Source organism: Corylus avellana, chromosome ca1, assembly GCF_901000735.1.
Source record: "Corylus avellana chromosome ca1, CavTom2PMs-1.0".
In the NCBI taxonomy this organism is placed as follows: domain Eukaryota; kingdom Viridiplantae; phylum Streptophyta; class Magnoliopsida; order Fagales; family Betulaceae; genus Corylus; species Corylus avellana.
Window position 1 is genome coordinate 33,309,143 of NC_081541.1, and position 22,624 is coordinate 33,331,766.

The 22,624-nt window shown below is 34.5% G+C and overlaps 3 protein-coding genes across 21 annotated transcripts in view; all 3 read right to left on the reverse strand.

Annotated features, from left to right (window-relative positions):
- Positions 1–2,612: 2,612 nt before the first annotated feature.
- On the reverse strand, positions 2,613–6,473 carry LOC132170310 (G-type lectin S-receptor-like serine/threonine-protein kinase At4g27290). Its single transcript, XM_059581242.1, has 6 exons — positions 5,138–6,473; positions 4,036–4,250; positions 3,593–3,803; positions 3,261–3,498; positions 3,013–3,160; positions 2,613–2,918 (listed from the first exon to the last, which is right to left on the reverse strand). The coding sequence occupies exons 1-6, from the start codon at positions 6,471–6,473 to the stop codon at positions 2,613–2,615; spliced, it is 2,454 nt and encodes an 817-aa protein (XP_059437225.1).
- Positions 6,474–11,213: 4,740 nt separating this feature from the next.
- Positions 11,214–22,624, reverse strand: part of LOC132170320 (receptor-like serine/threonine-protein kinase SD1-8) — a 25,222-nt gene continuing 13,811 nt past the window's right edge. The window contains exons 6-7 of the mRNA XM_059581254.1: positions 11,746–11,893; positions 11,214–11,638 (exon numbers count right to left, since the gene is read on the reverse strand). Of these exons, the coding sequence (XP_059437237.1) occupies positions 11,330–11,638; positions 11,746–11,893 (457 nt within the window). The 3' untranslated portion in view covers positions 11,214–11,329. The remainder of the gene's footprint in view (positions 11,639–11,745; positions 11,894–22,624) is intronic.
- Positions 12,841–22,624, reverse strand: part of LOC132180262 (uncharacterized) — a 16,809-nt gene continuing 7,025 nt past the window's right edge. For 7 of the 19 annotated variants that reach the window (XR_009440098.1, XR_009440103.1, XR_009440105.1 and 4 more), the window contains one exon: positions 16,300–16,503. Coding sequence is in view for 1 of the 19 variants with exons in the window: in XM_059593015.1 (XP_059448998.1) it covers positions 16,373–16,503; positions 18,631–18,736; positions 19,711–19,938 (465 nt within the window). In the remaining 18 variants the exon portion in view is untranslated. The other 12 variants (XR_009440118.1, XR_009440126.1, XR_009440120.1 and 9 more) reach the window with 12 other exon arrangements.

Genomic DNA, 22,624 nt, shown 5'->3' on the forward strand with positions numbered 1-22,624 from the left:
ATTGACTGCATTTGCTTCTCTACAAATTTCTTAAAATGCCATTGAATTATAATAGATCCCATAATTGGGGCGCGGCTCTCTTAAAAACATTATTTAATAATAATAAAAAAAGAAAACAAAAAATTTGTTCTATCCTCCTGTCTTTTATTCTTTATTCACAAAAAAATAACTTTTTCTCTCTCTCCCTCTCCTTCCTCTTTCAGACATACCTAATTTTTCTTCTTTTTTAGTGCGATACGTTCAACGTTGTACAATGGCGTCTGTACTCTTGGGTTCAATGCATTTTGTGGTAAGGAAGAGCATTATAACATTACATAGCAGAAGTGTCAAGTCAATCAGTAGTATATAGTGCGTCTGCAATTTTGCCTGAACGGAATTACAGATGAACCTCTCTGTGATTCCCTGTGATCCTCTCGTCTGCAATCTCGTCTAGACGAGATTGTGGACGAGCCTCTCTTGTTGCTCTCGTCTGCAATCCTGTCTGGATGAGGTTGTGGACGAATCTCTCTGGTTGCTCCTCGGAACCAGAGAAGCTATGGGTTATCTAATTTTACAGAAGCTCCTACTTATGGTATTGTTATTAAATGCAAACAGATCACTCCAAAGAAGTCTGTTTGCATTCAATCACAACATCTGTGTTTATATTAAAATAGTTTTCCAATATAATTATCCTCTTAAATAACTATCACATCAAGATTATTTAGATAATCTTGATGTTTGATTATACTTGTATCTCTTCGTTTATTTATAGTCAATGAGAAAGCAGCAGATATTATTCCGCCTAAAAGCAAGTTTTCCTTGCAATCTTACTTGGTGTCAGAGCCTCTCGGTTAACACCTTCTCTATACTTTCTTCCCTTCTCTTCCATTTCCGAATCAAGCTCATCTGCCCTTGCTTTCTCTATGCCTAATATTGCACACCTTTGTCAATTCAAATTGGATGACAACAATTACCAAGGATGGGTGTTTCAATTTGAACCTATCTTGAAGACAAATGGATTGATGGGCATTGTTGATGGCTCCGAGCCGTGCCCACCAAAACTCATCCCTGGGTGTTTCAATTTGAACCCATCTTGAAGACAAATGGATTGATGGGCATTGTTGATGGCTCCGTGCCGTGCCCACCAAAACTCATCCCTGGGTGTTTCAATTTGAACCCATCTTGAAGACAAATGGATTGATGGGCATTGCTGATGGCTCCGAGCCGTGCCCACCAAAACTCATCCCTGCTTCTGACAAAACACTACCTGAAGTATTGAATCCAGAATACACCCTTTGGGAAAAGAAAGACCAATGCATACTTAACTAGTTCATTGCAACTTTAACCACTCAAGTTGTTCCCATAGTCTATGGCTGCAAAACATCAGCCCAAGTTTGGGTTGTTTTGGCTACCCGCTATGCCTCACGATCAAAATCTCATGTCACACAACTCAAACGACAATTGTAGACCCTGAGGCAAGGTTCCAAGACTTGTGCTGAGTTCATCCGCACAGCCAAGTCTCTCTCTGACCAGCTAGCTATTGCTGGTAATCCAATTATAGATGATGATCTAATCTCCTATATCATTGGAGGATTGAGCCCTACCTACAATGCCTTTGTCATGACTTTTTCCATGCTTACCAAGGATAAGTCAATGACCCTTGAAGAATTTCAATCCCAACTTTTGGGACATGAACAACTCTTGAAGTATCAAACAGACACTACTGAACACACCTCCTTTGCTATGTTCTCTCAGAGATCGCCAGCCAAGCACAACAGCAACTTCAAAAAACAATTCCCTTCATCCAGGAACTTTCCTCAGAAGAAACCCTACCATTCCATTGCTGGCATCTCTCAAGGCAGACCTTACTCTGGACCACCAAGCAACTTCACCAGAGGACCACCCAGCAACTTCACCAAAGCCCCAGCTTCTAATCCTGGCTCATCCAAGAGGATCCTTTGTCAAATCTGTGGCAGAGTTAATCACCAAGCATTAGATTGTTTCCATTGAATGGACTATGCCTTCCAAGGGCGCCATTCACCATCAGATCTTGCTGCCTTGGTAGGCCAAGCCAATGTTGTCCAAGATGAAGATCACTTGCTAGCAGACAGAGGGGCTAATATCCATATCACACATGATTTGGACAAATGGACCATACAGGAACCATACAATGGGAATGAGACAATGGCAGTAGGGTAATGGTAGTGGGCTTGGTATCTCCCACACTAGTTCCTCCTCCTTTCCCACCTCAAATTCCTTACTTTACCTTAATGACATTCTATATATGCACTATGGTTTAGAATAATGGTGCTTTGTGGTTGTGTGAGCATCCTACATGTTGTAATGTTGTTTGGGAAATTATGGGCTCATTGTGATGAGATTTTTATAGCTGGGATGTAGAGAAATTGTGACGTGTTCAAGGTGGGTTAGCTTAATTATATATATAAAAAAATATAAATAACAGAAAAGATAAGTGATGAGTGGCTAAAATGCTACTATTAATAACTAATTAAAATGAAATAACAATTACTGAAGTTGTTCCTTAGAGACAAGTATGTAGTAGAAGAGTGTGCATACAAGTCAAATAGAAAGATCGATTCTACAACATTTATTTTCTTTGATATACGAATCAGTCATCGGGCTTCCATTGTTGAAAAAGTTACGCTATTTTTTGAGCAATTTCCTGCATTGTCAATTGATGAATTTATGTCCATATTCCGGCCCGTGGTAAATGCTGGTTGCTTGGGTGTAGGTAGAGGTGCATGTTCATTGCTAATCATTGAGACTACATCAGGCATGGTAGGTCGATCAGTCGGACTTTCTTGGACACAAAGAAGACCAATGTTAATGAATCTCAAAAGAACATAAGGGGGAGAAGGATATCTTATTGTTGGCTCCATCAAGTCCAAACTTTGATCATCTCTCCACAACTCCCAAGCCTGGTTTCATTTAATTTAATTAAAAACTAATAGCATTTTAATTTATAAGATTAATGTAAAACATAATAAATTTAGGAGTGTAAAAACTACATACATATCTAAGAAGATTGGGTGATTCGTTGTTATAGAAGCCAATGTTCTTCCTCCCACTCACAATCTCTAGTACCAATACTCCAAAGCTAAAAACATCAGACTTTATTGAGTACGAACCATCCATAACATACTCAGGAGCCATATAGCCACTGTATTCCAAAATTTAGTAAATGAATCTATTAGTAGCCATGCTAAAAGAATTTAACTGGTAATTGCAAATATCAGATGTAAAACAAGTTGCATACTTACTAAGTTCCAACAATTCGGTTTGTGTTTGCTTGTGTTTCATTGCCTTCAACTATTCGAGCCATGCCAAAATCTGATATTTTTGGATTCATTTCACTATCCAAGAGAATGTTACTTGGTTTTAGATCTCTATGTATGATTCGTAATCTTGAATATTGATGAAGATAAAGAAGCCCCTGAGCAATCCCTTCAATAATGTGTATGCGTGTCTCCCAACCTAACATCTGTTTCTTGGTTGGATCTATTTAAATAGTACTACCAAAGAAATTAGTACTTAAGAACCTAGAAACACGTGAGAGGAAAATATATATGCAAATACATAAACATGCACTCACCAAAAAGGTAGAAGTCCAAACTTTTATTTGGCATGTACTCATATATTAATATCTTTTCATCTCGTTCGATACAACAACCTAAGATTCTGACAAGATTTTTATGCTGGAGTTTTGCAATTAGTATTGTCTCATTTCTGAACTCCTCAATTCCTTGTCCAGATCTTTTTGATAGCATCTTCACTGCAATTTCCCGCCCTTTGAGTAATTTTCCCTATGAAAGAGAACCATAAGCTCGTTAAATTTTCATGAAGGTTTATCATTAATGTTTGATTTCTTAATTGTAACAACTCTATGTGGACTACCTTTTTTTTTTAATATGGGACTGGGGTATTTGATTTCTTAATTGTAACAACTCTATGTGGACTACCCTTTTTTTTTAATATGGGACTGGGGTATTACATCACTAATGTTTAAATCACATTCATCAGGAAAATAAAGCATACCTTATAAACAGGTCCAAAACCTCCTTCTCCAAGCTTTTTCGCAGGTGAGAAATTATTGGTTGCAACTGATACACTTTCATAACTAAAAAGTGGTAACTCCGCATCCTTGTTTTCTCTTTTCTTCAAATTACCGTTGGTGTTCATTCCGTCATTGATCGCTTGGAGTTCAGAATCGAAATCAAATAATAGTAGATTATTGCTTGAAGACTTCTCTACTGTTTGATATAGAATGATAAGAATTTGTCACTTTAGAGGAAAAATCAATTGAGGTGACATCAATGGGTTCACCAAAGTTCAGCCACAATGAGCAATGCCAGTACCCAAAAGTAAGTAAGTTTCTTTAGTCATTTTCGCACATAAATATTAATAATTTAGCTAGTAATTCATTTTCCCAAATTAACACCGTTAACATACAGCTCCCTATCTAACTATCTTAACAGTTTTCATGTCTTAAATTAAGGTAGCACTCCATATAACCTTTTTGAAAGTGATTTTTATGTATGGTTAGAATGTAAAAACTTTAAATGAACGGTCCACAAAAAGGCGAAAAAAAAAAAAAAAATTGAAAAAAGGAAAGAAAGTGGCTATTAGGGTGGTTGGTAGTGACCAAAACCGCCCAATGACCTTGGGGGTAATTCGTTTATTCTTAGATTTGGTTAGAAAGGGTAGCCGAACTACTCCCAAAGGCCTACAGTAGTTTAGCCACCTACATATTCAACTAGACGGGGTGGCAAAGCCACCTTAAAACTACTGGGTAGTTTGACCACTCTTTCTAATTAAGCTATTTTAACATTCACTTTAAATGATTTGTCACCACACACCCACCCTGCAGTATTATTGAATACCATATATCACAGCCACCCCCACATTATTATTGAATACCATATATCAATCTGGATAGAACATTAATTTACATTTACCTATTTGTTTGAGCTTTCCTTTGCTTAAAAAACAAATGAAGAGGCATAAGATAAGGCATGTTGTGGGGACCAGCACAGCTACCCATACTTTCCATTTTTTGCCTGATTATGATAACAAGGAATGAATTATATATTAGTTCAAAACAAAAGATGAAATAAATTTGCATGTGTAGATTTTTCACCTTTGGTATTTTGATGCTCATGAGCAGCAAGTCTGAGATAGATATTTTGTCCAGCTTCGCCACCATCTGAGAGTTGTTGTAAGGTCAAAAGAGCTCCTTCCCATATCATACACCCGCTGCTATTATAAGCATAAGCTGTGCAAGAACAATTTTTCAGGCAAGCCTGTTCACATCTCCTAGCACTCACGGCCGAATATGGTTTTGAACAATGAGGCAAATATTGCACGTTTGATATTTTCATGAACCAATCTTTTTTGCCATTAGCATACGTATTATTCTCACATTGCAAAGGGGATTTCCTCACACACCCACCTGACCAATCATTTAGGCTGACGTCTTCCATCGAAAATGGTTCAAAACCTTTTTGACATTCACAGGGGCTCGAGGAATTCTCACGGTACACCCCAAATGCACCACAAAAAGCATAGATATCAGATAGTTTCTTCGGGTAATGCCAATATAAAGTCCATTCCCAAGGGCCAGCTAACCACACGTTTTGCGTGATCTCTCCTGTATACTTCATCACAAATTTAGAACGGAAAGAAGAAGGATCAAGGATAGAATATGTAAAATATCTTACATTTTCATGTGACACAAAATTATAGTTGAAGTGAGAATTCCGGCTTATCTCAGGAACATTTGCAAAGCTGAAAGTTGTTAAATTCCAAAGTCCAGAACTCCAATAGATTTGGGATCTGTTCCACTCTAAGAAATATTGATTGCTTCCATTTGGGTCTAACCCCAACGAAAACACACCAGGTGCTGGATCTTGTGAATTTTTCCATGAAATGAGCTGCTGTGGTTTCCCAGTAACCTTATCGATCCCAAGCTTTGCACCTGGCAGCCATGTATCGGTTGGATGGTCGAAACTCTCCCAAAATATACAAGACGCGTTTGACCTATCTCTTAAAACAAAATTCCCATCATCACCAAGTACTGCTTCAGTTGTATTTGGCCCCTGAAATGCCAAATTTGTAGACCAAAATGGGACCTTGGAGGAACGTTGAAACAGGAGTAGATTGCCATCTTCTGAGAGGATAAGTGTTGAGGAAGATGGGTGAGACAAAGGGTTTTCTCTATTTGCTACCCAAACAATATTGTCCTTCTGGCCAAACCTTTTATGCCATATGCCCAGGTAGATTTTTAATGAAGTTCCTGGTTTGAAGAAACCGAGCTCAAAAGTGTCACCTTTAGATAATATAGTCTCGCTCTTTGAATGAGAAAGAGAGTGACCTGGTGAAAGGGTATCACCAGCTATGGAGAAGCATGTTCTGTAATAAGACAATATTAGAAGCAGAACAAATAAGAGCCATGGCTTAGTCTTCCTGGCACCCATCCCTCTCTAACTTGCGGTACGGCAGTTGGTAATTACAGAAAAGTGGTAGAAGTAAGAATGATGGTAGCTAGACAAGAATGGGGAACAAGAAAACCAAGTCTTTTCTTATTGATTAAGAACATGTCTTAATCACAAAATTAGTAGGAACATATATACCACAGTTTTATGAAAAGTAAGATTCTTTTCAGATAATGCTGAGATGTGCAAGCCTCCCATGCAAAAGCTAATTCCATGCATGAATTGCATGTTAGGATGTCTATGTGAACCAACTCCTAGTTTTCACATTCGTCGGTTTGCTACTTAGAATGCCAAGGTACGTAATTAAAGTGACTTTTCCTATGCGACTATGTGAACCAAATACTAGTTTTCACATTCGTCGGCTAGCTACTTAGAATGCCAAGGTAAAATGACTTAATTTCCTATGTGAACCAAATATTATTTTTCACATTCATCGGATAGCTACTTAGATTGCTAAGGTGACTTGCACATTTGAGGCAATGGAGGTGGCTGCAAGCCGTCCTATTTGCTTGGGGTGGCACTCCGCCCACCCCCAACGGTGATTGGTGGCTGTACCCCCTCCAAGTTAGGAATGTAGGGTTGGTGGCTGGGAATGTCTCTTGATCCCCTTTTTCTTTCAGATTTTTTTTTTTAGTATTTATTTTATAATAAATTAAATTATTATTATTTTAATATGATGTGGCAAAAAAAAGCTAACGTTGCTTAACAAGTGTCACATTATTGGATAAAAAACAATGAAATGACCTAATTTATGAAAAACTTAAGCAACTAATTCAATTTTGAAAAACTAATGACACAACATGAGAAACGTGAATAAAAGAGAAGAAGTATTGCGTATAGGAACGGAACCAAAATATTTTATCGACAGGGACCAAAACATGAATTAAAAATAGGACATAAATTTTTTCCAAACTGGGTTGGAGGAAATTTCTTTCAACCTACTTTAATAGGATCCGACTTATGTAATGCTGTTAAAAAAGCAATGGTCAAGATTTAATCAAAATCATTTTAAACGAAACTTTGTCGTTTTATTATCCTAAGATGTCTGAATCATTGACTGTGACGGGTAGGAAACGTCTCTGCCTTCTCTCAAATTTTATATCCTTATAATCACCCTCCAGCTCTAGCAGAGCTTTAATGGCGGACTACACGGACTCTGAGGACTCGTGAGTTATTGCCCTTTCATGATGGGTATTCCATGGCCGATAGAATTTCGAGAGAGAGACAGTTGATAGAAACGTAGAGAAGGTGTGCCTGTCTGGTTTTCATAATCCTGTGGGCTGTGGGCGTGGTAGTGTTTCAGTTCAGAGAACTCGGACTATGCTACAGCAGGGTTCTTAAGGACATAGGAAATATTTCTAGCTGCAATTGTACGAAAATGGCTTTGGCTACTATGGTGTCTACCATCTGGAGGGAGAGAAAGAGAATACTTGCACATGTTCAACAGAATGAAGTCCTGGTAGTCCTCCGCCATTAAAGCTCTGTTGGAGCTGGAGGGTGATTATAAGGGACCTTAAGGGTATAAAATTTGAGAGAAGGCAGCCTTCCTGTTAGAGCATATTCACAATGAAAGAGTTAAATGTTGCTTTTATCTAAAATGGCTAATCATATTTGTAAAAAACTTTACATTGGATTAGCAAAAAAAAAAAAAAAAAAAAAGAAAGCAAAATGGATATTTGATTAGAAGAGCCAAAAAAAATAAGCTATATAGCCTACATTTAGCAACACTTTTCAAGGGAGTCATTTTATTTTTTATTGTTTTTCTCATATGTTTTCTCTTTTTTCTAAAACTTTTTTTCACTTTTCAAGGGATAATTATGAGAATATTTTTTCACAATTTTTAATAAAATAATATTTAAATGATATAGATAAAAATATAGCTTATCGGATGTAGGAAGCCTTTAAAATTCATTAGCTAAACTAGATAAAATGAGTTTTGAAGAGCTATTTTGCATAAAAATTTGGCTCTTCCATTGTGAATGCTCTTTACACGGCGTCAATGATTTAGACATGCATCTTAGGTTAATAAAACGACAGAATTTCGTTTAAAATAATTTTGATTAAATCTTGACCATGGCTTTTTAAACAGCATACGTGCTCTACAGCACATAAGCCGGATCCATTCTAATAAGTGCCAAGTGTCATCTTTCACATGTTTGTTTTTTTGTTTTTTTTGTTTTTGTTTTTTTTTAATATTTTAACAGTCATTTATTGCTATTTCACTAATCTAAGAACCTAAACATTAATTTTTTAGAAAAAAAAAAAATTGAATAACACTTATAATTTATTAGAGTAGTAGGTTGAAAGAAATTTGTTCGGAGGAAATTTGTGTCCTGAAAATAAATAAATGATGATCATAGGCAACAAATAGTCAACCATGGTAGGAGCACATGCAAATCAATTGGGTTAGTTAGAAACCCCGTCAAGAAAGAAAGACATTGAAAAATATTTTCCTGGCAATTAAGTGGCAACCTCCCAACTAAAGAGAAAAGACGAAAAAGATAAAAATCAGAGCGACGCATGCACTAAAGCAATTCAAAAGAGTTTTTCCCTTGACCCCTTTGAATTAGAGAAAAAGAAAAGGAAAGTAGTTTGATAAGATCAAATTAAAGCAGTCTGCACAATTGTATGACTAACATGTCGTGTTGAATCTGTTGACAAATTGACTTCAACATCAACTGCTTATTCGATGTATTGTTACATGAGTTTAGTAGGAAAGGAGTAGAATGAAAGTATATATAATGCATACGTTTATGTTTAGGAAGCGGATTCGATCTCCAGTTTATAAAATGAATTAGAGAAGAGCTGGTTCTTTTAAAATAAAAGATAAAATTAAAATTTTATTTTAAAAAATCGGCTCCTTTCCGGAGAGGTTCTCATAAGTTCATTGGTGTTGGGAAGTGGTGAAAATTTCATATTTATATTGTAATTACTTTTTTGAAGTATATAACTGTTTTTCTTTTTTTTTTTTGGTCTCATGGATGGAGATATGTTTATGGGAATAATACATTTTACCCTCTCAAAAATTGGTAATGCATCCAAACCAAGTTTCTAAAATTTTTAATCTAGCCATTCTGTTAGCCATTTTGGTATTCTTTGACAGAAAATGGCTCACATGCGTCGCATGTGCGTTTTTGGGTGAAAATTTTCCAAAATTGCCTCACATAGATGTATTGAATTCCAAAAATGCGTGGAATTAAATAAAACAAAAAATTGCCCCATTGGCCATTTGCCACCACCATTGGCTGGATTGGGGTGGGTTTTTTTATTTTTTATTTTATTCAAAAACAAGGGGCAGTTATGTATTTTTAATAAGTTTTGTAAAGAGAACCAAAATTATTGTCTACATTGGAGACATGATTTGGTATGGGAATAAAATGTATTTTTGCTATGATTATATGGTAATTTGTATCATTTTCTAAAATAATTGTCATGCCTTAGAAACTTTACAAATCATGTCCACGCCAACATTATACATTGAGATCAAATTCCAATTGTTTTGATCAATTGAAACCAACAATATTCTAAATTAAGGTCTGCATGTTCAAACCTGCCGGCTTCCTCGTACTATCTCGTAGTGTGACACCCGTTAAAACCCCGAAGCCTTGCTGAAGGGGCCTGGGTTTCTTCATAGACTCTGTATAAAGTATTTACTTAATTACGTATTGGTTGTATATAGTTAAATCAAATGTGCCTGAAAGGTGTTTGTGAAAATGTCCAAATAAGTAGTCAATTGCATGTCACTTTTTTTTTCTTCTTGCTTTTCAAAGACGCAAATGCTTTACTAAAACAAATCCTGCTTTTGAGAAAGGTTTATAAAACACCCTACTTTTGCAAAAGATGCACAACCATTCATGCATTTCTGTTGTTTCATGAGCAAAAAAGTGTAAGCTTTCTTTGAGAATCTCTTTCGAAATAAAGACTTCTTTTTCTAATAATTTCATTTTCCTTTGGATTATGGCCACGACTAGCGGATGTAGGCAAAAGGGTGAGTGGCTTTTTTATGAAAGAACAAAAAGGTGTGCAGTTTTAATTTTTTATTATTTAGTTTTGGTGGAAGAGTGTAGAACGGGTTGCTTGAGATTTGAATTTTGAGTACAATGACGTGCATGGCATGTTGCAGGCTGTTCAATGTAATGAACGGCCTGGATTATCAAAATTGAGGATCTAGCAATTTCTTTGAAATTATTGTCAATCCAGATATGATAGTCTAATAGGGACAAGCAAATAACTAAACTATTTAACTTTATCTATAACATGGCCAAGAGATAATATAATGAGATAGACTAGTTAAGAGAAGAAGAGGAAGATTAGAACTAGAGGAGGAAGATGATTTATCAAATACCGAGTTTCTTAATTATAAGCCTTAGTATATTTTAAACTTTTGCATTCTTTACTTACAAAGAAATGAAAGAAAGAAAAAGAAGATAGTGGGGGGAACGAAAAAAGAAAACTAAAAAGAAATAGAAGAGCATGAACTGTCTAAAGAGAGAATGAAGTTATGAATACCAGTAATAGGGAGGTGAAAAAAGTATGAAAATGTGACGTATCATGTTTTAAAATGATAATTTTTTAAAGACACTTAATTATAATGAAAAATAACATGTGCATATAAATGGCTAGTGTTTAATAATGTACCGTACATGAAAGAAAAATTATACTTAGATCCCGTAAAAACTTATAAATTCTATATGGATTGTATTATTGGAAACAACACTAAAATAAGATTGAACTAAGACAACATTTAAACAAGTATATATATGTAGCATATCAATGCACATACAAATCAGACAGAGAGTTTAGTTCTACAACATTATTTGCATTGATATTGGAATCATTCATCGGGCTTCCATTGTTGAAATAGTTAAACTATTTTTTGAGCAAATTTCTGGATTGTCAATTGTTGAATTTGTGTCGATCACATTCCGACCTCTTGTAAAAGCAGGTTGCTTGGGTGTAGGTAGAGGTGCATGTTCATTGCTAATCATTGAGACTACATCAGGCATAGTAGGTCGATCGGTCGGGCTTTCTTGGACACAAAGAAGGCCAATGTTAATGAATCTCAATATAATAGAAGTTGAAGAAGGATACCCTATTGTTGACTCCATTAACTCCAAAATTTGATCATCTTTCCACAGCTCCCATGCCTAGTTCATTTCAAATAAAACTAAATTTAGCTAAAAACTACTGGCATTTTAATTTATAAGATTCATGTAAAACATAAGGAATTTGGGAGATTATAAAAGTTACTTACATATCTAAGAAGATTGAGTGACTCGCTGTTATAGAAGCCAGTGTTCTTCTTGCCACTCACAATCTCTAGTATTAATACTCCAAAGCTAAACACATCAGACTTTATCGAGTACAAACCATCCATAGCATATTCGGGAGACATATAGCCACTGCATTCCACTACAAAAATTATGGTCATTAGCGGCGATTCCAAGTTGCCGCTAATAAGGAAAAAGTTGCCGCTATTCACAAATACCGGCAACCCGTGGCTGCTATTTGGTGGTTGGTAGTAAGTGGACGGTGAAGCTAAATACCGGCGACTCTCAAAGTTGCCGCTATTTGTATGTCAATAGCGGCAACATAGAGTTGCCGCTAATACCTTTTTTTTGGTCGGAAAAAATGGTTCAAAATGGTTCGAAGGTTGCCGCTATTGTATATCATTAGCGGCGACCTAGAAGTTGCCGCTATATGTATGTCATTAGCGGCGACATAGAGTTGCCGCTAATGATAAAAGAAAATTGAAAAAATAAAAATAAAAAAAGTCAATAGCGGCAACTTAGAGTTGCCGCTATTACTCTATCATTAGCGGCAACTCATAGTTGCCGCTATTTATCCAGCATTACCGGCGACATAATAAGAAAATTAAAAAAAAAATTGGAAAACGTCAATAGCGGCAACTTGAAGTTGCCGCTATTGCTCTATCATTAGCGGCAACCCAGAGTTGCCGCTATTTAAACAATATTATCGGCAACTATATTTGTAATAAGAAAATTAAAAAAAAAAATAAATTGGAAAAGGTCAATAGCGGCAACATGAAGTTGCCGCTATTTGTCTGTAATTAGCGGCAACTTAGATGTTGCTGCTAATGAATTAAAAAATATAAACTTAATAGCTGGCTGACCTAAATTAAGCCTTCATTAAAAAAAAAAAAACACACATATAATAACTATGTATATAGCAATATATATATATATATACATACATATGCAAACACTACACACTTGAACCAGGAAAGAAAAAACTGCAAAATAACATTATTCAAAAGCAAGAATACAAGAAAAATACACACACACACACACACATATATATATATATATATCATATGCAAACACTACACACTTGAACCAGGAAAGAAAAAACTGCAAAATAACATTATTCAAAAGCAAGAATACAAGAAAAATACATTACTTAAAAAAGGTCCTGTTCAAACAACTATATACCTCCTCATGGAGTAGAAGAGTGCAACTTTCTATTTAATCTTAGTCAATCAGCAATCAAGATTCAGTCAATTTTAAGCAACATAGAAGCATGAAAGGAGGAGGTAATAAAAGTATTTGTAATTTGATGAAAAAAATAATTTTACAAGCCAAGTTTTATCTGTATCTTTAAAAATAATATCCATAACCTACATTACACACACCACCACTTAGAACCGACAATTAAAAGTGAAAAGGAGTAATTTATCATGATTTATTACCTAAATACTGTTCTACATTTGACAGGGGTAGGCAGACAGAAGTTTCTTTGGCAAAGGTTACATGACTTTGGCTAAGAATTTGATTGCCATGGTAATACACAATCCAAAATATAAAATTACTTAAGCTTTTCAATTATATACCAAGGTACATATTAACTGCTAAATCACAAGGCTTGTCAACTAGTTTATAATAGACCAAGAAAGAGATGGGAGTAGACGGTGAGGGATTAGTCACGTAACTGATGTTCAGATGATATCAAGCATATAATTTGAAGAAAACATGCAGGTAACAACTTGAATGCCCAAAATTTTGGAAGCTAACCAAGATGTAAAGAACCAAAGCAGCCCAAAAGGTTATAAGAAGCCCTTTACTTATCCACTAAAGAAAAGGTCATTAGAAATTCTAAAAGACATGATTTATTACCTAAATCTTTCTTAGCTTGTTCTGTTTTCCCCTGTTCTTGCAATTTCATATATCGCTCATGAGCTTTCTGTTTCTCTATCGCCTCTCTGCATGATACACAAAAGTTGATAATAAATACAATTGCTTTACATGCAAATCTGTTCAAAGTATAAAACCAATTTGAACATCAGCCTACTCCTTAATTATTGGTTCCAAACAGATAAAGTAAAAAACAAAAAAACAAACAAACACTAGGTGTACTCATTTGAACCCAAAATTGCAGAGTCGGCTAATCTCATATCATATATGCACACACTTTGTACCCCTGATCTCATTTTGTTTGGCAAATTACAACCAAAATACACCCTGTATTTTTAAAACCTCAAACAACAGTAGCCAATTGACTACTTTCATGCTATATATATATATATATATATTTTCCAGATAATTAACCATGAAACCCTTCTTTGTCGAAAGAAAATAACTTAATTATACAATACATACTACGAAAAAGATAACTTAGATTGCAATACGCACCCATAGAGAACCCAACAAAACAAATCCAAAACCAAAACTCCATAAATCAGGAAGCAACTAAACCTTTAAAGACGACAACACTTATTTCCCCAAAAATCACCAAGAATCAAATTATCTCAAATAAAGTCCATAAAAGTATCTTCCAGTTGTTATGACATGGTGTGAGATTGATTAATATACCAAAAGAAAAGCCAAAAGAAAAAAGAAAAAAAGTTATAATCACGAAGAATGACCTTAATGTATTGGGGTCATACTTGAAATCCTTGCAGAAATGATATACATTGATGTTGATCGAGCATCTATTTATCAGAAGAAAATCATCAAACTCAAGCTCTGCTTGTTATTGGAAAAAGCACGGGTAAAAGAAAATGAAGCAGAGGAAAAAGAAATAACAGGCTGCCACACAAAATGAGAAATGTTTTTTGTTTTTTTGATAAGTCACAAAATGAGAAATGTTTGTAAGCAGCATAGTGGGAATACATTCACTAAGACAGTAAACATGACAAAAAACCTTGAGTGATTAGAAACTCACATCAAGGGCAAAGGTGGCAATGAATGCCGGTAGAGTTTATTGACATAGCTCCCATTTATTATATGTGCAAAGAAATTGACATAGCTCCCAGTTATTATATGTGCAAAGAACACCTACAACACCAATCTATTGACAAATGTTTTGCTTAGTACCAAATTAAAAGATCTAGGAAGCGAGACATTTCTAGGTCTTCTGTTACACAACACTCATGTAGTAGCATCCCCCACAAAGCCATCTTATAAATTTTGATGCAAATTTTCCATGTATTCATCGATAGACCAGAAGAACTTCTGACTTTGTTTAGGCAAAGTCCTCTCAATCCCTGCCGCCAACCACCATACTGGAATTTCATTTGTGATTCCACAAGATGTCAGTTCTTAATAAATTTACAACTTTATCATTTCCACTCCTAATTTTACCAAAGATGCAATCCATAGATAAGTAGTCTTCTATATCCTAAACCTAGAGCTTGCAAGACACTACCCAAATAACAGAACTCTAAACTAGAGTTCGCAAACACCAAAGTACAGTTCTGCCGCTCAATAAATTTCAAAGTTGTGAATAAACTGGCCAATTCCAACCAAAAAAGCACAAACAAATATTAATTCATCTACAAAGGGCAGTATCTTCTACAAATCAAATTATCTCAAATAAAGTCAAGAAGCCAAGAAAATAGAGAACATACTATTACCTTGGATGCACTGCCTTTAGGCCATCCAAGGCCTAATCCTCCTCCACCGTTGCTGGACAAAAGATCAAAAATTTCTTCGTTATATATCTCCAAGACCGTCCTTCCTCCCCATCTCCAATAAAAATAACATGTACACTACAATTGCAAACCGTGTTCAACAAAAGCAAGAATCTCCTCAACATATATTTGACAAATTCCACAAGAACAAATTCAGTCCTTTCTTTGGGATTTTTTAAGAATATCTAATAAATCATAATCCTCTTTTATCTCACACTAGAATGCTTTATTGAACATGTTTATCTTATTCAAAGCTTGTGCTCCTATCCCACTTCAGCAAGCATGTTGACAATTATCACCAATCCTTGGTAGCAACATAGAAATTCATACTCTGTGATCAACTCAGAGATCATTTCAAAATTCACAAAACAACACAAATGACTTCTTCCTCCCAAATCCTAGGAATAAATTTAAAAATAAAAAATAAATAATAACTGAGTTGAAGCAATAGCATCAAATCTCCCCCCCTTTATGATTGCAGTGAAAATCAAAAAAACAAAAAAAAAATATTACCTTAAACTAAGCATAGGAGAACAACAAATTGTTACTCTTCCCCAGGATCCAAGCATAGGAGAAATAGAATTAAATTGTTACCTGAAACCATAAGTTATGAACTATTCTAGTCTTAAATTGAATTTAACTTACCCATTGTTATTTGAGTCCTTTAGCGCCACAACTCCTTACACATCTTCCACTCGTGCCATCCTGTATACACTTAAAAATGAAATATTGTTATATAACAATATTACTCTCTTACAATGTTTACTCAACTTGATAAACATGTCAAGAGAGGTTCACTAACTCAAAGTTTTTAAACAAAAAACTAGTTGAAGTTGTTACCTTCTAACACAAACCAAATTTGTTATAATTTTTATAATATTAAGACAACTTCTTAACAAAGTATATACAAGAGCTCTCTCCAAGTTCTTAAACAAAAAACTATTTGAAGTTCTTACCCTCTAATACAAACCAAAATTGTTATAATCATTATAATATCAAAACAAAGTCTTAAACAAAATACAACAAAAGCTCCCTCAAACGTTGCTTTCACTTGCTTGAGATCCATGAGAGTTCCCTCCAAGCCTAGGAATAATAGAATTCATATCATAATCAATAATCTTTCTAACAATTGCTTGATATGTGTGTGTGAAATTAAATAAATAAGACATTCCAGAACACTATATAAATTATATTTTTGCAGTCACTTATCTGAATCCATTAACTACAAGTCTTGAAAAAATAAAGGTTACTTGAGAAAGTTCAGTGAAACCTCTTCAACGCCCATTTGACATAACTACTAGTTTCTAATCGTACAATTAAGGAAACCCCATAAAATCCAGAAGAAAAGAAGATACGGAAACACACTAATATTTTTATGGAGAACTCATGGACAGAAGGGGCAAAAAGCACAAAGAGATATGGCCCAACATGTCACCAGAAAACTATAAAGGAAAAATGACCATAACAGGTCTCAAAATCTGGATTTTATAGGAAAAGCATCTATAGTGGCAGATGTATGCAGGTTCAGTAATTATCAAAGAAGAAAACACACACAAGAACAGAGCCAATGATCATCCCATTACTTCATGGAAAAGCTAAGCAAAGCCCAAATGGATATGTCAACTATGTGATCGTATGAGTGTGAGACCAGCCTATTCTTGCAGCTACCCCTGATTTGCTACCAGAAAAAGTGCCAGCGTTGCCAAAGATATTGCTGGACTTAACACATAGCATCTTGAAAGAACCCAAGACGCAATAGAGCAGCTGAGGAACAAAAGTGGCATTGGTCTTCCCTAGCGCCTCCAAGTCTTTATTTGAGTGGATATCAAGCAATTTTTATGCCTCCAAAAGATAAATATTTCATTTCCTTTTTATTCTTAAGAGTTATTTTATTTGCTTCCAAACTAAATTCTTAAATTCTTTTATTTTCTTTTCGTTGTTGCCAAAGTGGCACCAACCTGACCTACTAAATTCTTAAAAAAAATAAAAAAAATAAAGGTGAATTCCATAGCTTACCTTTTCTCTACATGATTGATCCTTATTGGTCATGCAATTGGGCAGCTAAATCTAGGCCATCGACATTGCTCACCTATGAAACAAAATTAGGTGCTCAAAGGTGGCTCAAATGTCATGCTGTACAACAACATTACAGCATTATGATGATTATGTTGGACTTTACCAAGCAAGTATGAAATAAGAGCCTAAGCTATATAAAAAAACTGGTAGGATTTCTGTAAATCAATACTGCACCTTGCCAGTAGACAAATTTGCATGATGAGAACACAAAAAGAGCTTTAGATGTGATACACATCGAGTATCAGCAACAGCCTATTTCATCAAAAACCGTCAAAACACAACTTGGCAATGTCATTCCATACAGTCAGACGCCCATGAGGAACTTTGTATCCCTTGGGTTCTTATACCTCCATTTAGGAAAAGGAAAACCATCATGTGCTTCCGATTCATATTTTTTACGTAGCCCCATCAAAGTAAGGATGGTGAAACATTATTATCTCTCAAGTTTGCAAAAGAACAACCATCTCCAAAGATTAGAGCAGAAAGCATTGAGAAATTACCAGATACAGTACACACATGAATCATTCCTCCCACAAATAAAGTAAGATTCCATATATTTTATAATTGATTCATGAAATTCAATTAGAATCAACAATAAAATCTAAGGACCTACCCTTGAAATCCCAATATCTAAACAAACTAAATATATCTCAATGGGCTCTCTCCGGTCTTAACGCATCTCAGTGAGTTCAATCTAGCATAAATAAAGAAAGAAGAAGTCCTACATGCAAGAACAACGTTTACAACAATAGAACAAATGGGAGATTAATCAAATACGTACACCACCTAGAAAATCACCAAAAGCAAAAGAAAGAATATGAAAAGCATCTCATTGAATTCAAATTAGCGACTAATACAAAACTATATCTTCTACTCCAATCTTAAGGGCAAAAGATGTGCCACTTGAACTAGAGCTCATTGGTCAGTCACCTCCTTTTTGGAGAGGGGAAAAAAGGATAAATTTGGCAACATCTATGCCCTTAGTACAAATTGTATTACAAATTATAACATGGTAGATGATTGAACAAGAAAAAGTATGCTGACAAATACAGAAGGTTCAAGCACCCAAAAAAAAAAAATAATAAATAAATAAATAAGAAAAAGAAAAAAGTGGAGGAATACAAATAAAGAAACCTGTTGTTCGTAAACTATGAGTTTCAAGAACCAGCATCAGCAAAGCAAAGAATTCATCTTCATAGTCTAACACCCTGTGGAGGAAGGGTCTTCTTAAAGCCAGTACCTGTGGAACAACGCACAACCCTGAACATACAAGTTTGTGAAGTAAACAATAAGCGATTAATAGTGAGTTAGAAATTTGAGACTGGAGAGGCTTGAGAGGTGCAGTAAAAACCATTACGGCTATTTGTTGCTCAGTAACTGCAGATAACTTGAGTTATCAACTCTCAAATTGTGCAACAAGCAAGTGTAGAAGCAAGCAACGTTTAATAGCACAAGTTTCTTTGAATTATTAATAGAATCATATTAAAAGAACAAAAGATGAAACCCAGAGCAAACAAAGAAGCATAGCATACACATTTAAATTCCTTATAGACATCCTGCACTGCACCGCTGCACATAAAGTTTTGAATTTCCTTAAGCAGCGCAAAAGATTTGAAGGGTCTTCCCTAATTCCCACAGATTATCCAGAATGTTTTTATCAACAGTGTTTAAGATGTCTCAGCGGCAGCCTCAAACACTAAGTAAAGAGTGTCCCTCAACGACATTATCGTGCCAATTTCATAGAAAAAAGCTACAGTGCTACACCACCCCGTTACTGAGAAGATTTATAGAGATACATCAATCACAAAAATGAACAAAATGAATACGTTTTCCTCACTATATAACAAATATTGGAGGTCACGAATACGTTTCCAATGCTAAAAAACTACTTTCTGGGTCGTCAAGCTATCAAATTGACAACCTAAGAAATAAGATAAATAGCATTTGAGAAGTACTTTCAGCTGGGTTTGAAAGCAAAGTATGCGGTGAAGTTGTCCAGGAAGAAAGAAAACAAAACAAAAAAAAAAAAAAATTTATATCATGAAACTTTAGTTTCATGATATAAAAAGACATCATTTCACCATCAAAGCCAATGTTCACAGAAAAGAAAACAACATATGCAAGCTCAACTCAAAATTACAGGGGACGAAAACAAAGACCCAGATCCATAAACAGCCCCAAAACACGAAAATACACAAAGACCCACGTACATACCAAGAGGATGTGCGTATGTGGGTCGGATCCGATTCGATTCGATCTAGGTCCGTCTATCTTCTCCTTCTCCTTCTTCTTCTTCCTCTTCCTGTCTTGTTGATTTCGTTGTTTCTCGGAGTGAGATCGAGAGAGAGAGTGAGAGTGAGAGAGAGTGATTTTATTTTGAGTCAGACTGTTTTTGGGACTTTGAGTCAGAAAGCCAAAAAAAAATTGGTATGAAAATTTCATAAAATTTCAGAAAATTAGCGCCAATTTCAGAGATGGCGCTAATTGCATTTGGTACAACCATTAGCGGCGACAACAGTCGCCGCTAATTATCTCAAATAGCGGCGATGCAATATGTCGCCGCTATTTAGGTATTTTTTTTTAATAAGCAAATTATACTTACAATTTTTGTTCTGCGGCGATGAAACGTTTTCGTAAATTTATACCCACTGGCCCAGCACAATTGTAATGCCAACTCTGTCTACAAAAGAAAACAAACAGGGAAATAATCCATCATAACAAAATAACAACAGATTCTTCACGACGCTAACACTGGCCACCGAAGAGAAAGACCCAAATCAGCGTTAACGCCATTTGGTTGTGCTTTAATTTCTTTTGGTTCCGAGCGGAAGAGAAGGAGCCAAATCAGCGTTAAAACCAAAAATAGAGAATTGCTAAAAAGAACAATTGTGCAGCAATAATAGAAACGGCAGAGACAGAGAATTGTGCAGCAATTTAATTTCAATTGTGCAGCAAGCCAAAAAGAACAAACAGAGAATTGCTAAAACCAAAAACAGAGACAGATGGAGAGATAGAGAACCTGCGTTAGAGAAAGAAAAGGAAAATAGAGAAGAAAGAATAAATGATGGTTTAAAATTAAATTTTAAACCATCCGATGGTTTAAAATATGCCATCCTAGATCTATATTATATTATATTATAATATAATATAATATAATGATGGTTTAATTTCCTTCAGATATGCCATCCGATGGTTTAAAATTTTAAAATTTTAGTGTTTCACTTAAAACGATGGTTTTAATATCAAATTTTATTTTGATATGCCATCCTACTTAAAGCTCTCCAATTATATTATATTATATTATAGACAAATGCTTGATTTTATTAAAACGTTCATCCTCTGGCCATTTTAATCCTAGGCGACATGGTCAATTTTTCAAAAATATATTAATTTATTGTTTAAAGTCTATTAATTTTAAAATGGACTATGCCACCTAGGATTAAAATGGCCAAAAGATAGACTTTTTAATGAAGCCAAGCATTTCTCTATATTATATTATATTAGATATTAGATATTAGATTATATTAGATTAGATATTAGATTATATTATAAATAAATAATTAATTATAAAATAATACAAAATCCAAAGATAATATAAGATCAATATAACTATGGCACTAAGATAATATAAAAAGCTTACAGTTTAGTTGAATGTTCGATCGAACCTAGAATTGTATCCAATTTGATCTATCAATTGATCATATCATGATCAATCGAACTAATTTATTAGGATCGATCGGATGTTTGTTTTTTTAATTTTTCTCTTGTAATATGTTTTTATTATTATAATATTAACTAAAAATTTCTGTTTAATAAATTTTTATGATAAAGATCTTTAAGTTGATAGTTATCTTATAATTAATTATAAAATAATACAAAATCCAAATATAATATAAGATCAATATAACTAAGACACTAAGATAATACAAAAAGCTTACAAACCTTCAATTATATCCAGTTTGAACTATCAAATTATTCATATCACGATCAGTCGAACTAATTCACTGGGATCGATCGGATGTTTGATCGAACATTTAATCCTATCACGATCAATCGAACTAATTCATTAGGATCGATCGGATGTTTAATTGATCATTTGATCCTATCACGATCAATCGAACTAATTCACAAGGATCGATGAAATGTTTGACCGATCATTTGATCATATCGTGATCAATCGAACTAATTCCTTAGGATCGATCAGATGTTTGATCGATCGTTTGATCCTATCACGATCAATCGAACTAATTTACCTGGATCGATCGGATGTTTGATCGATCATTTGATCTTATCACGATCAATCAAATTAATTCAGTAGGATCAATCGGATGTTTGATCAATAATTTGATCCTATCACGATCAATCGAATTAATTTAGTAAAATCGATTAAACATTTGATTCTATCAAGATCAATCGAGCTAATTCATTAGGATCGATCAGATGTTTGATCGAACATCTGATCCTATCACGATTAATCGAACTAATTCATTAGGATCGATCGAATGTTTAATCGATCATTTCAACATATCACGATCAATCAAACTAATTCATTTAGATCGATCGGATGTTTGATCGAACATTTGATCTTATCATGATCAATCGAACTAATTCATTAGGATCAATCGGATGTTCAATCAATCATTTGTTCTTATCACGATCAATCGAACTAATTCATTAGGATCAATCGGATGTTCGATCAATCATTTGTTCTTATCACGATCAATCGAACTAATTCATTAAGATCATATCACGATCAATCGAACTAATTCACCTGGATCGATCGATCATTTGATCCTACCACGATCAATTGAATTAATTCACCAAGATCCCTCGATTGTTTGATCAAACATTTAAATAAGAATAAGAATAAGAAATAGAAAACTTCAATAATAATTAATAGGAGAATTTGTTCTCTTTAAAAGGAAAAAATAAATATTGATTTTTTTATAAAAAATACGAATAGAAAATAGAAAATAGAAAAAAGAAAAAATTCACCAATAATTAATATAAAAGAAATAATGACATATTATTGGAGGTGAATTTTTGGTAAATAATATTTTCTATTATATATGTAAGGTCAATAGCATTGCCCCAATATTTATAATTTAATTAATTAATTTTTTTTTAT

Bases quoted from the DNA above. Each gene is read 5' to 3' on its own strand.
- LOC132170310 (XM_059581242.1), bottom strand. From the start codon at position 6,473: ATGGGTGCCAGGAAGACTAAGCCATGGCTCTTATTTGTTCTGCTTCTA. The intron at 3,499-3,592 runs GTGAGTGCATGT...CTATTTAAATAG, and splicing joins TTTGGACTTCTACCTTTTTG to ATCCAACCAAGAAACAGATG. The intron at 3,161-3,260 runs GTAAGTATGCAA...TTTGGAATACAG, and splicing joins AACCGAATTGTTGGAACTTA to TGGCTATATGGCTCCTGAGT.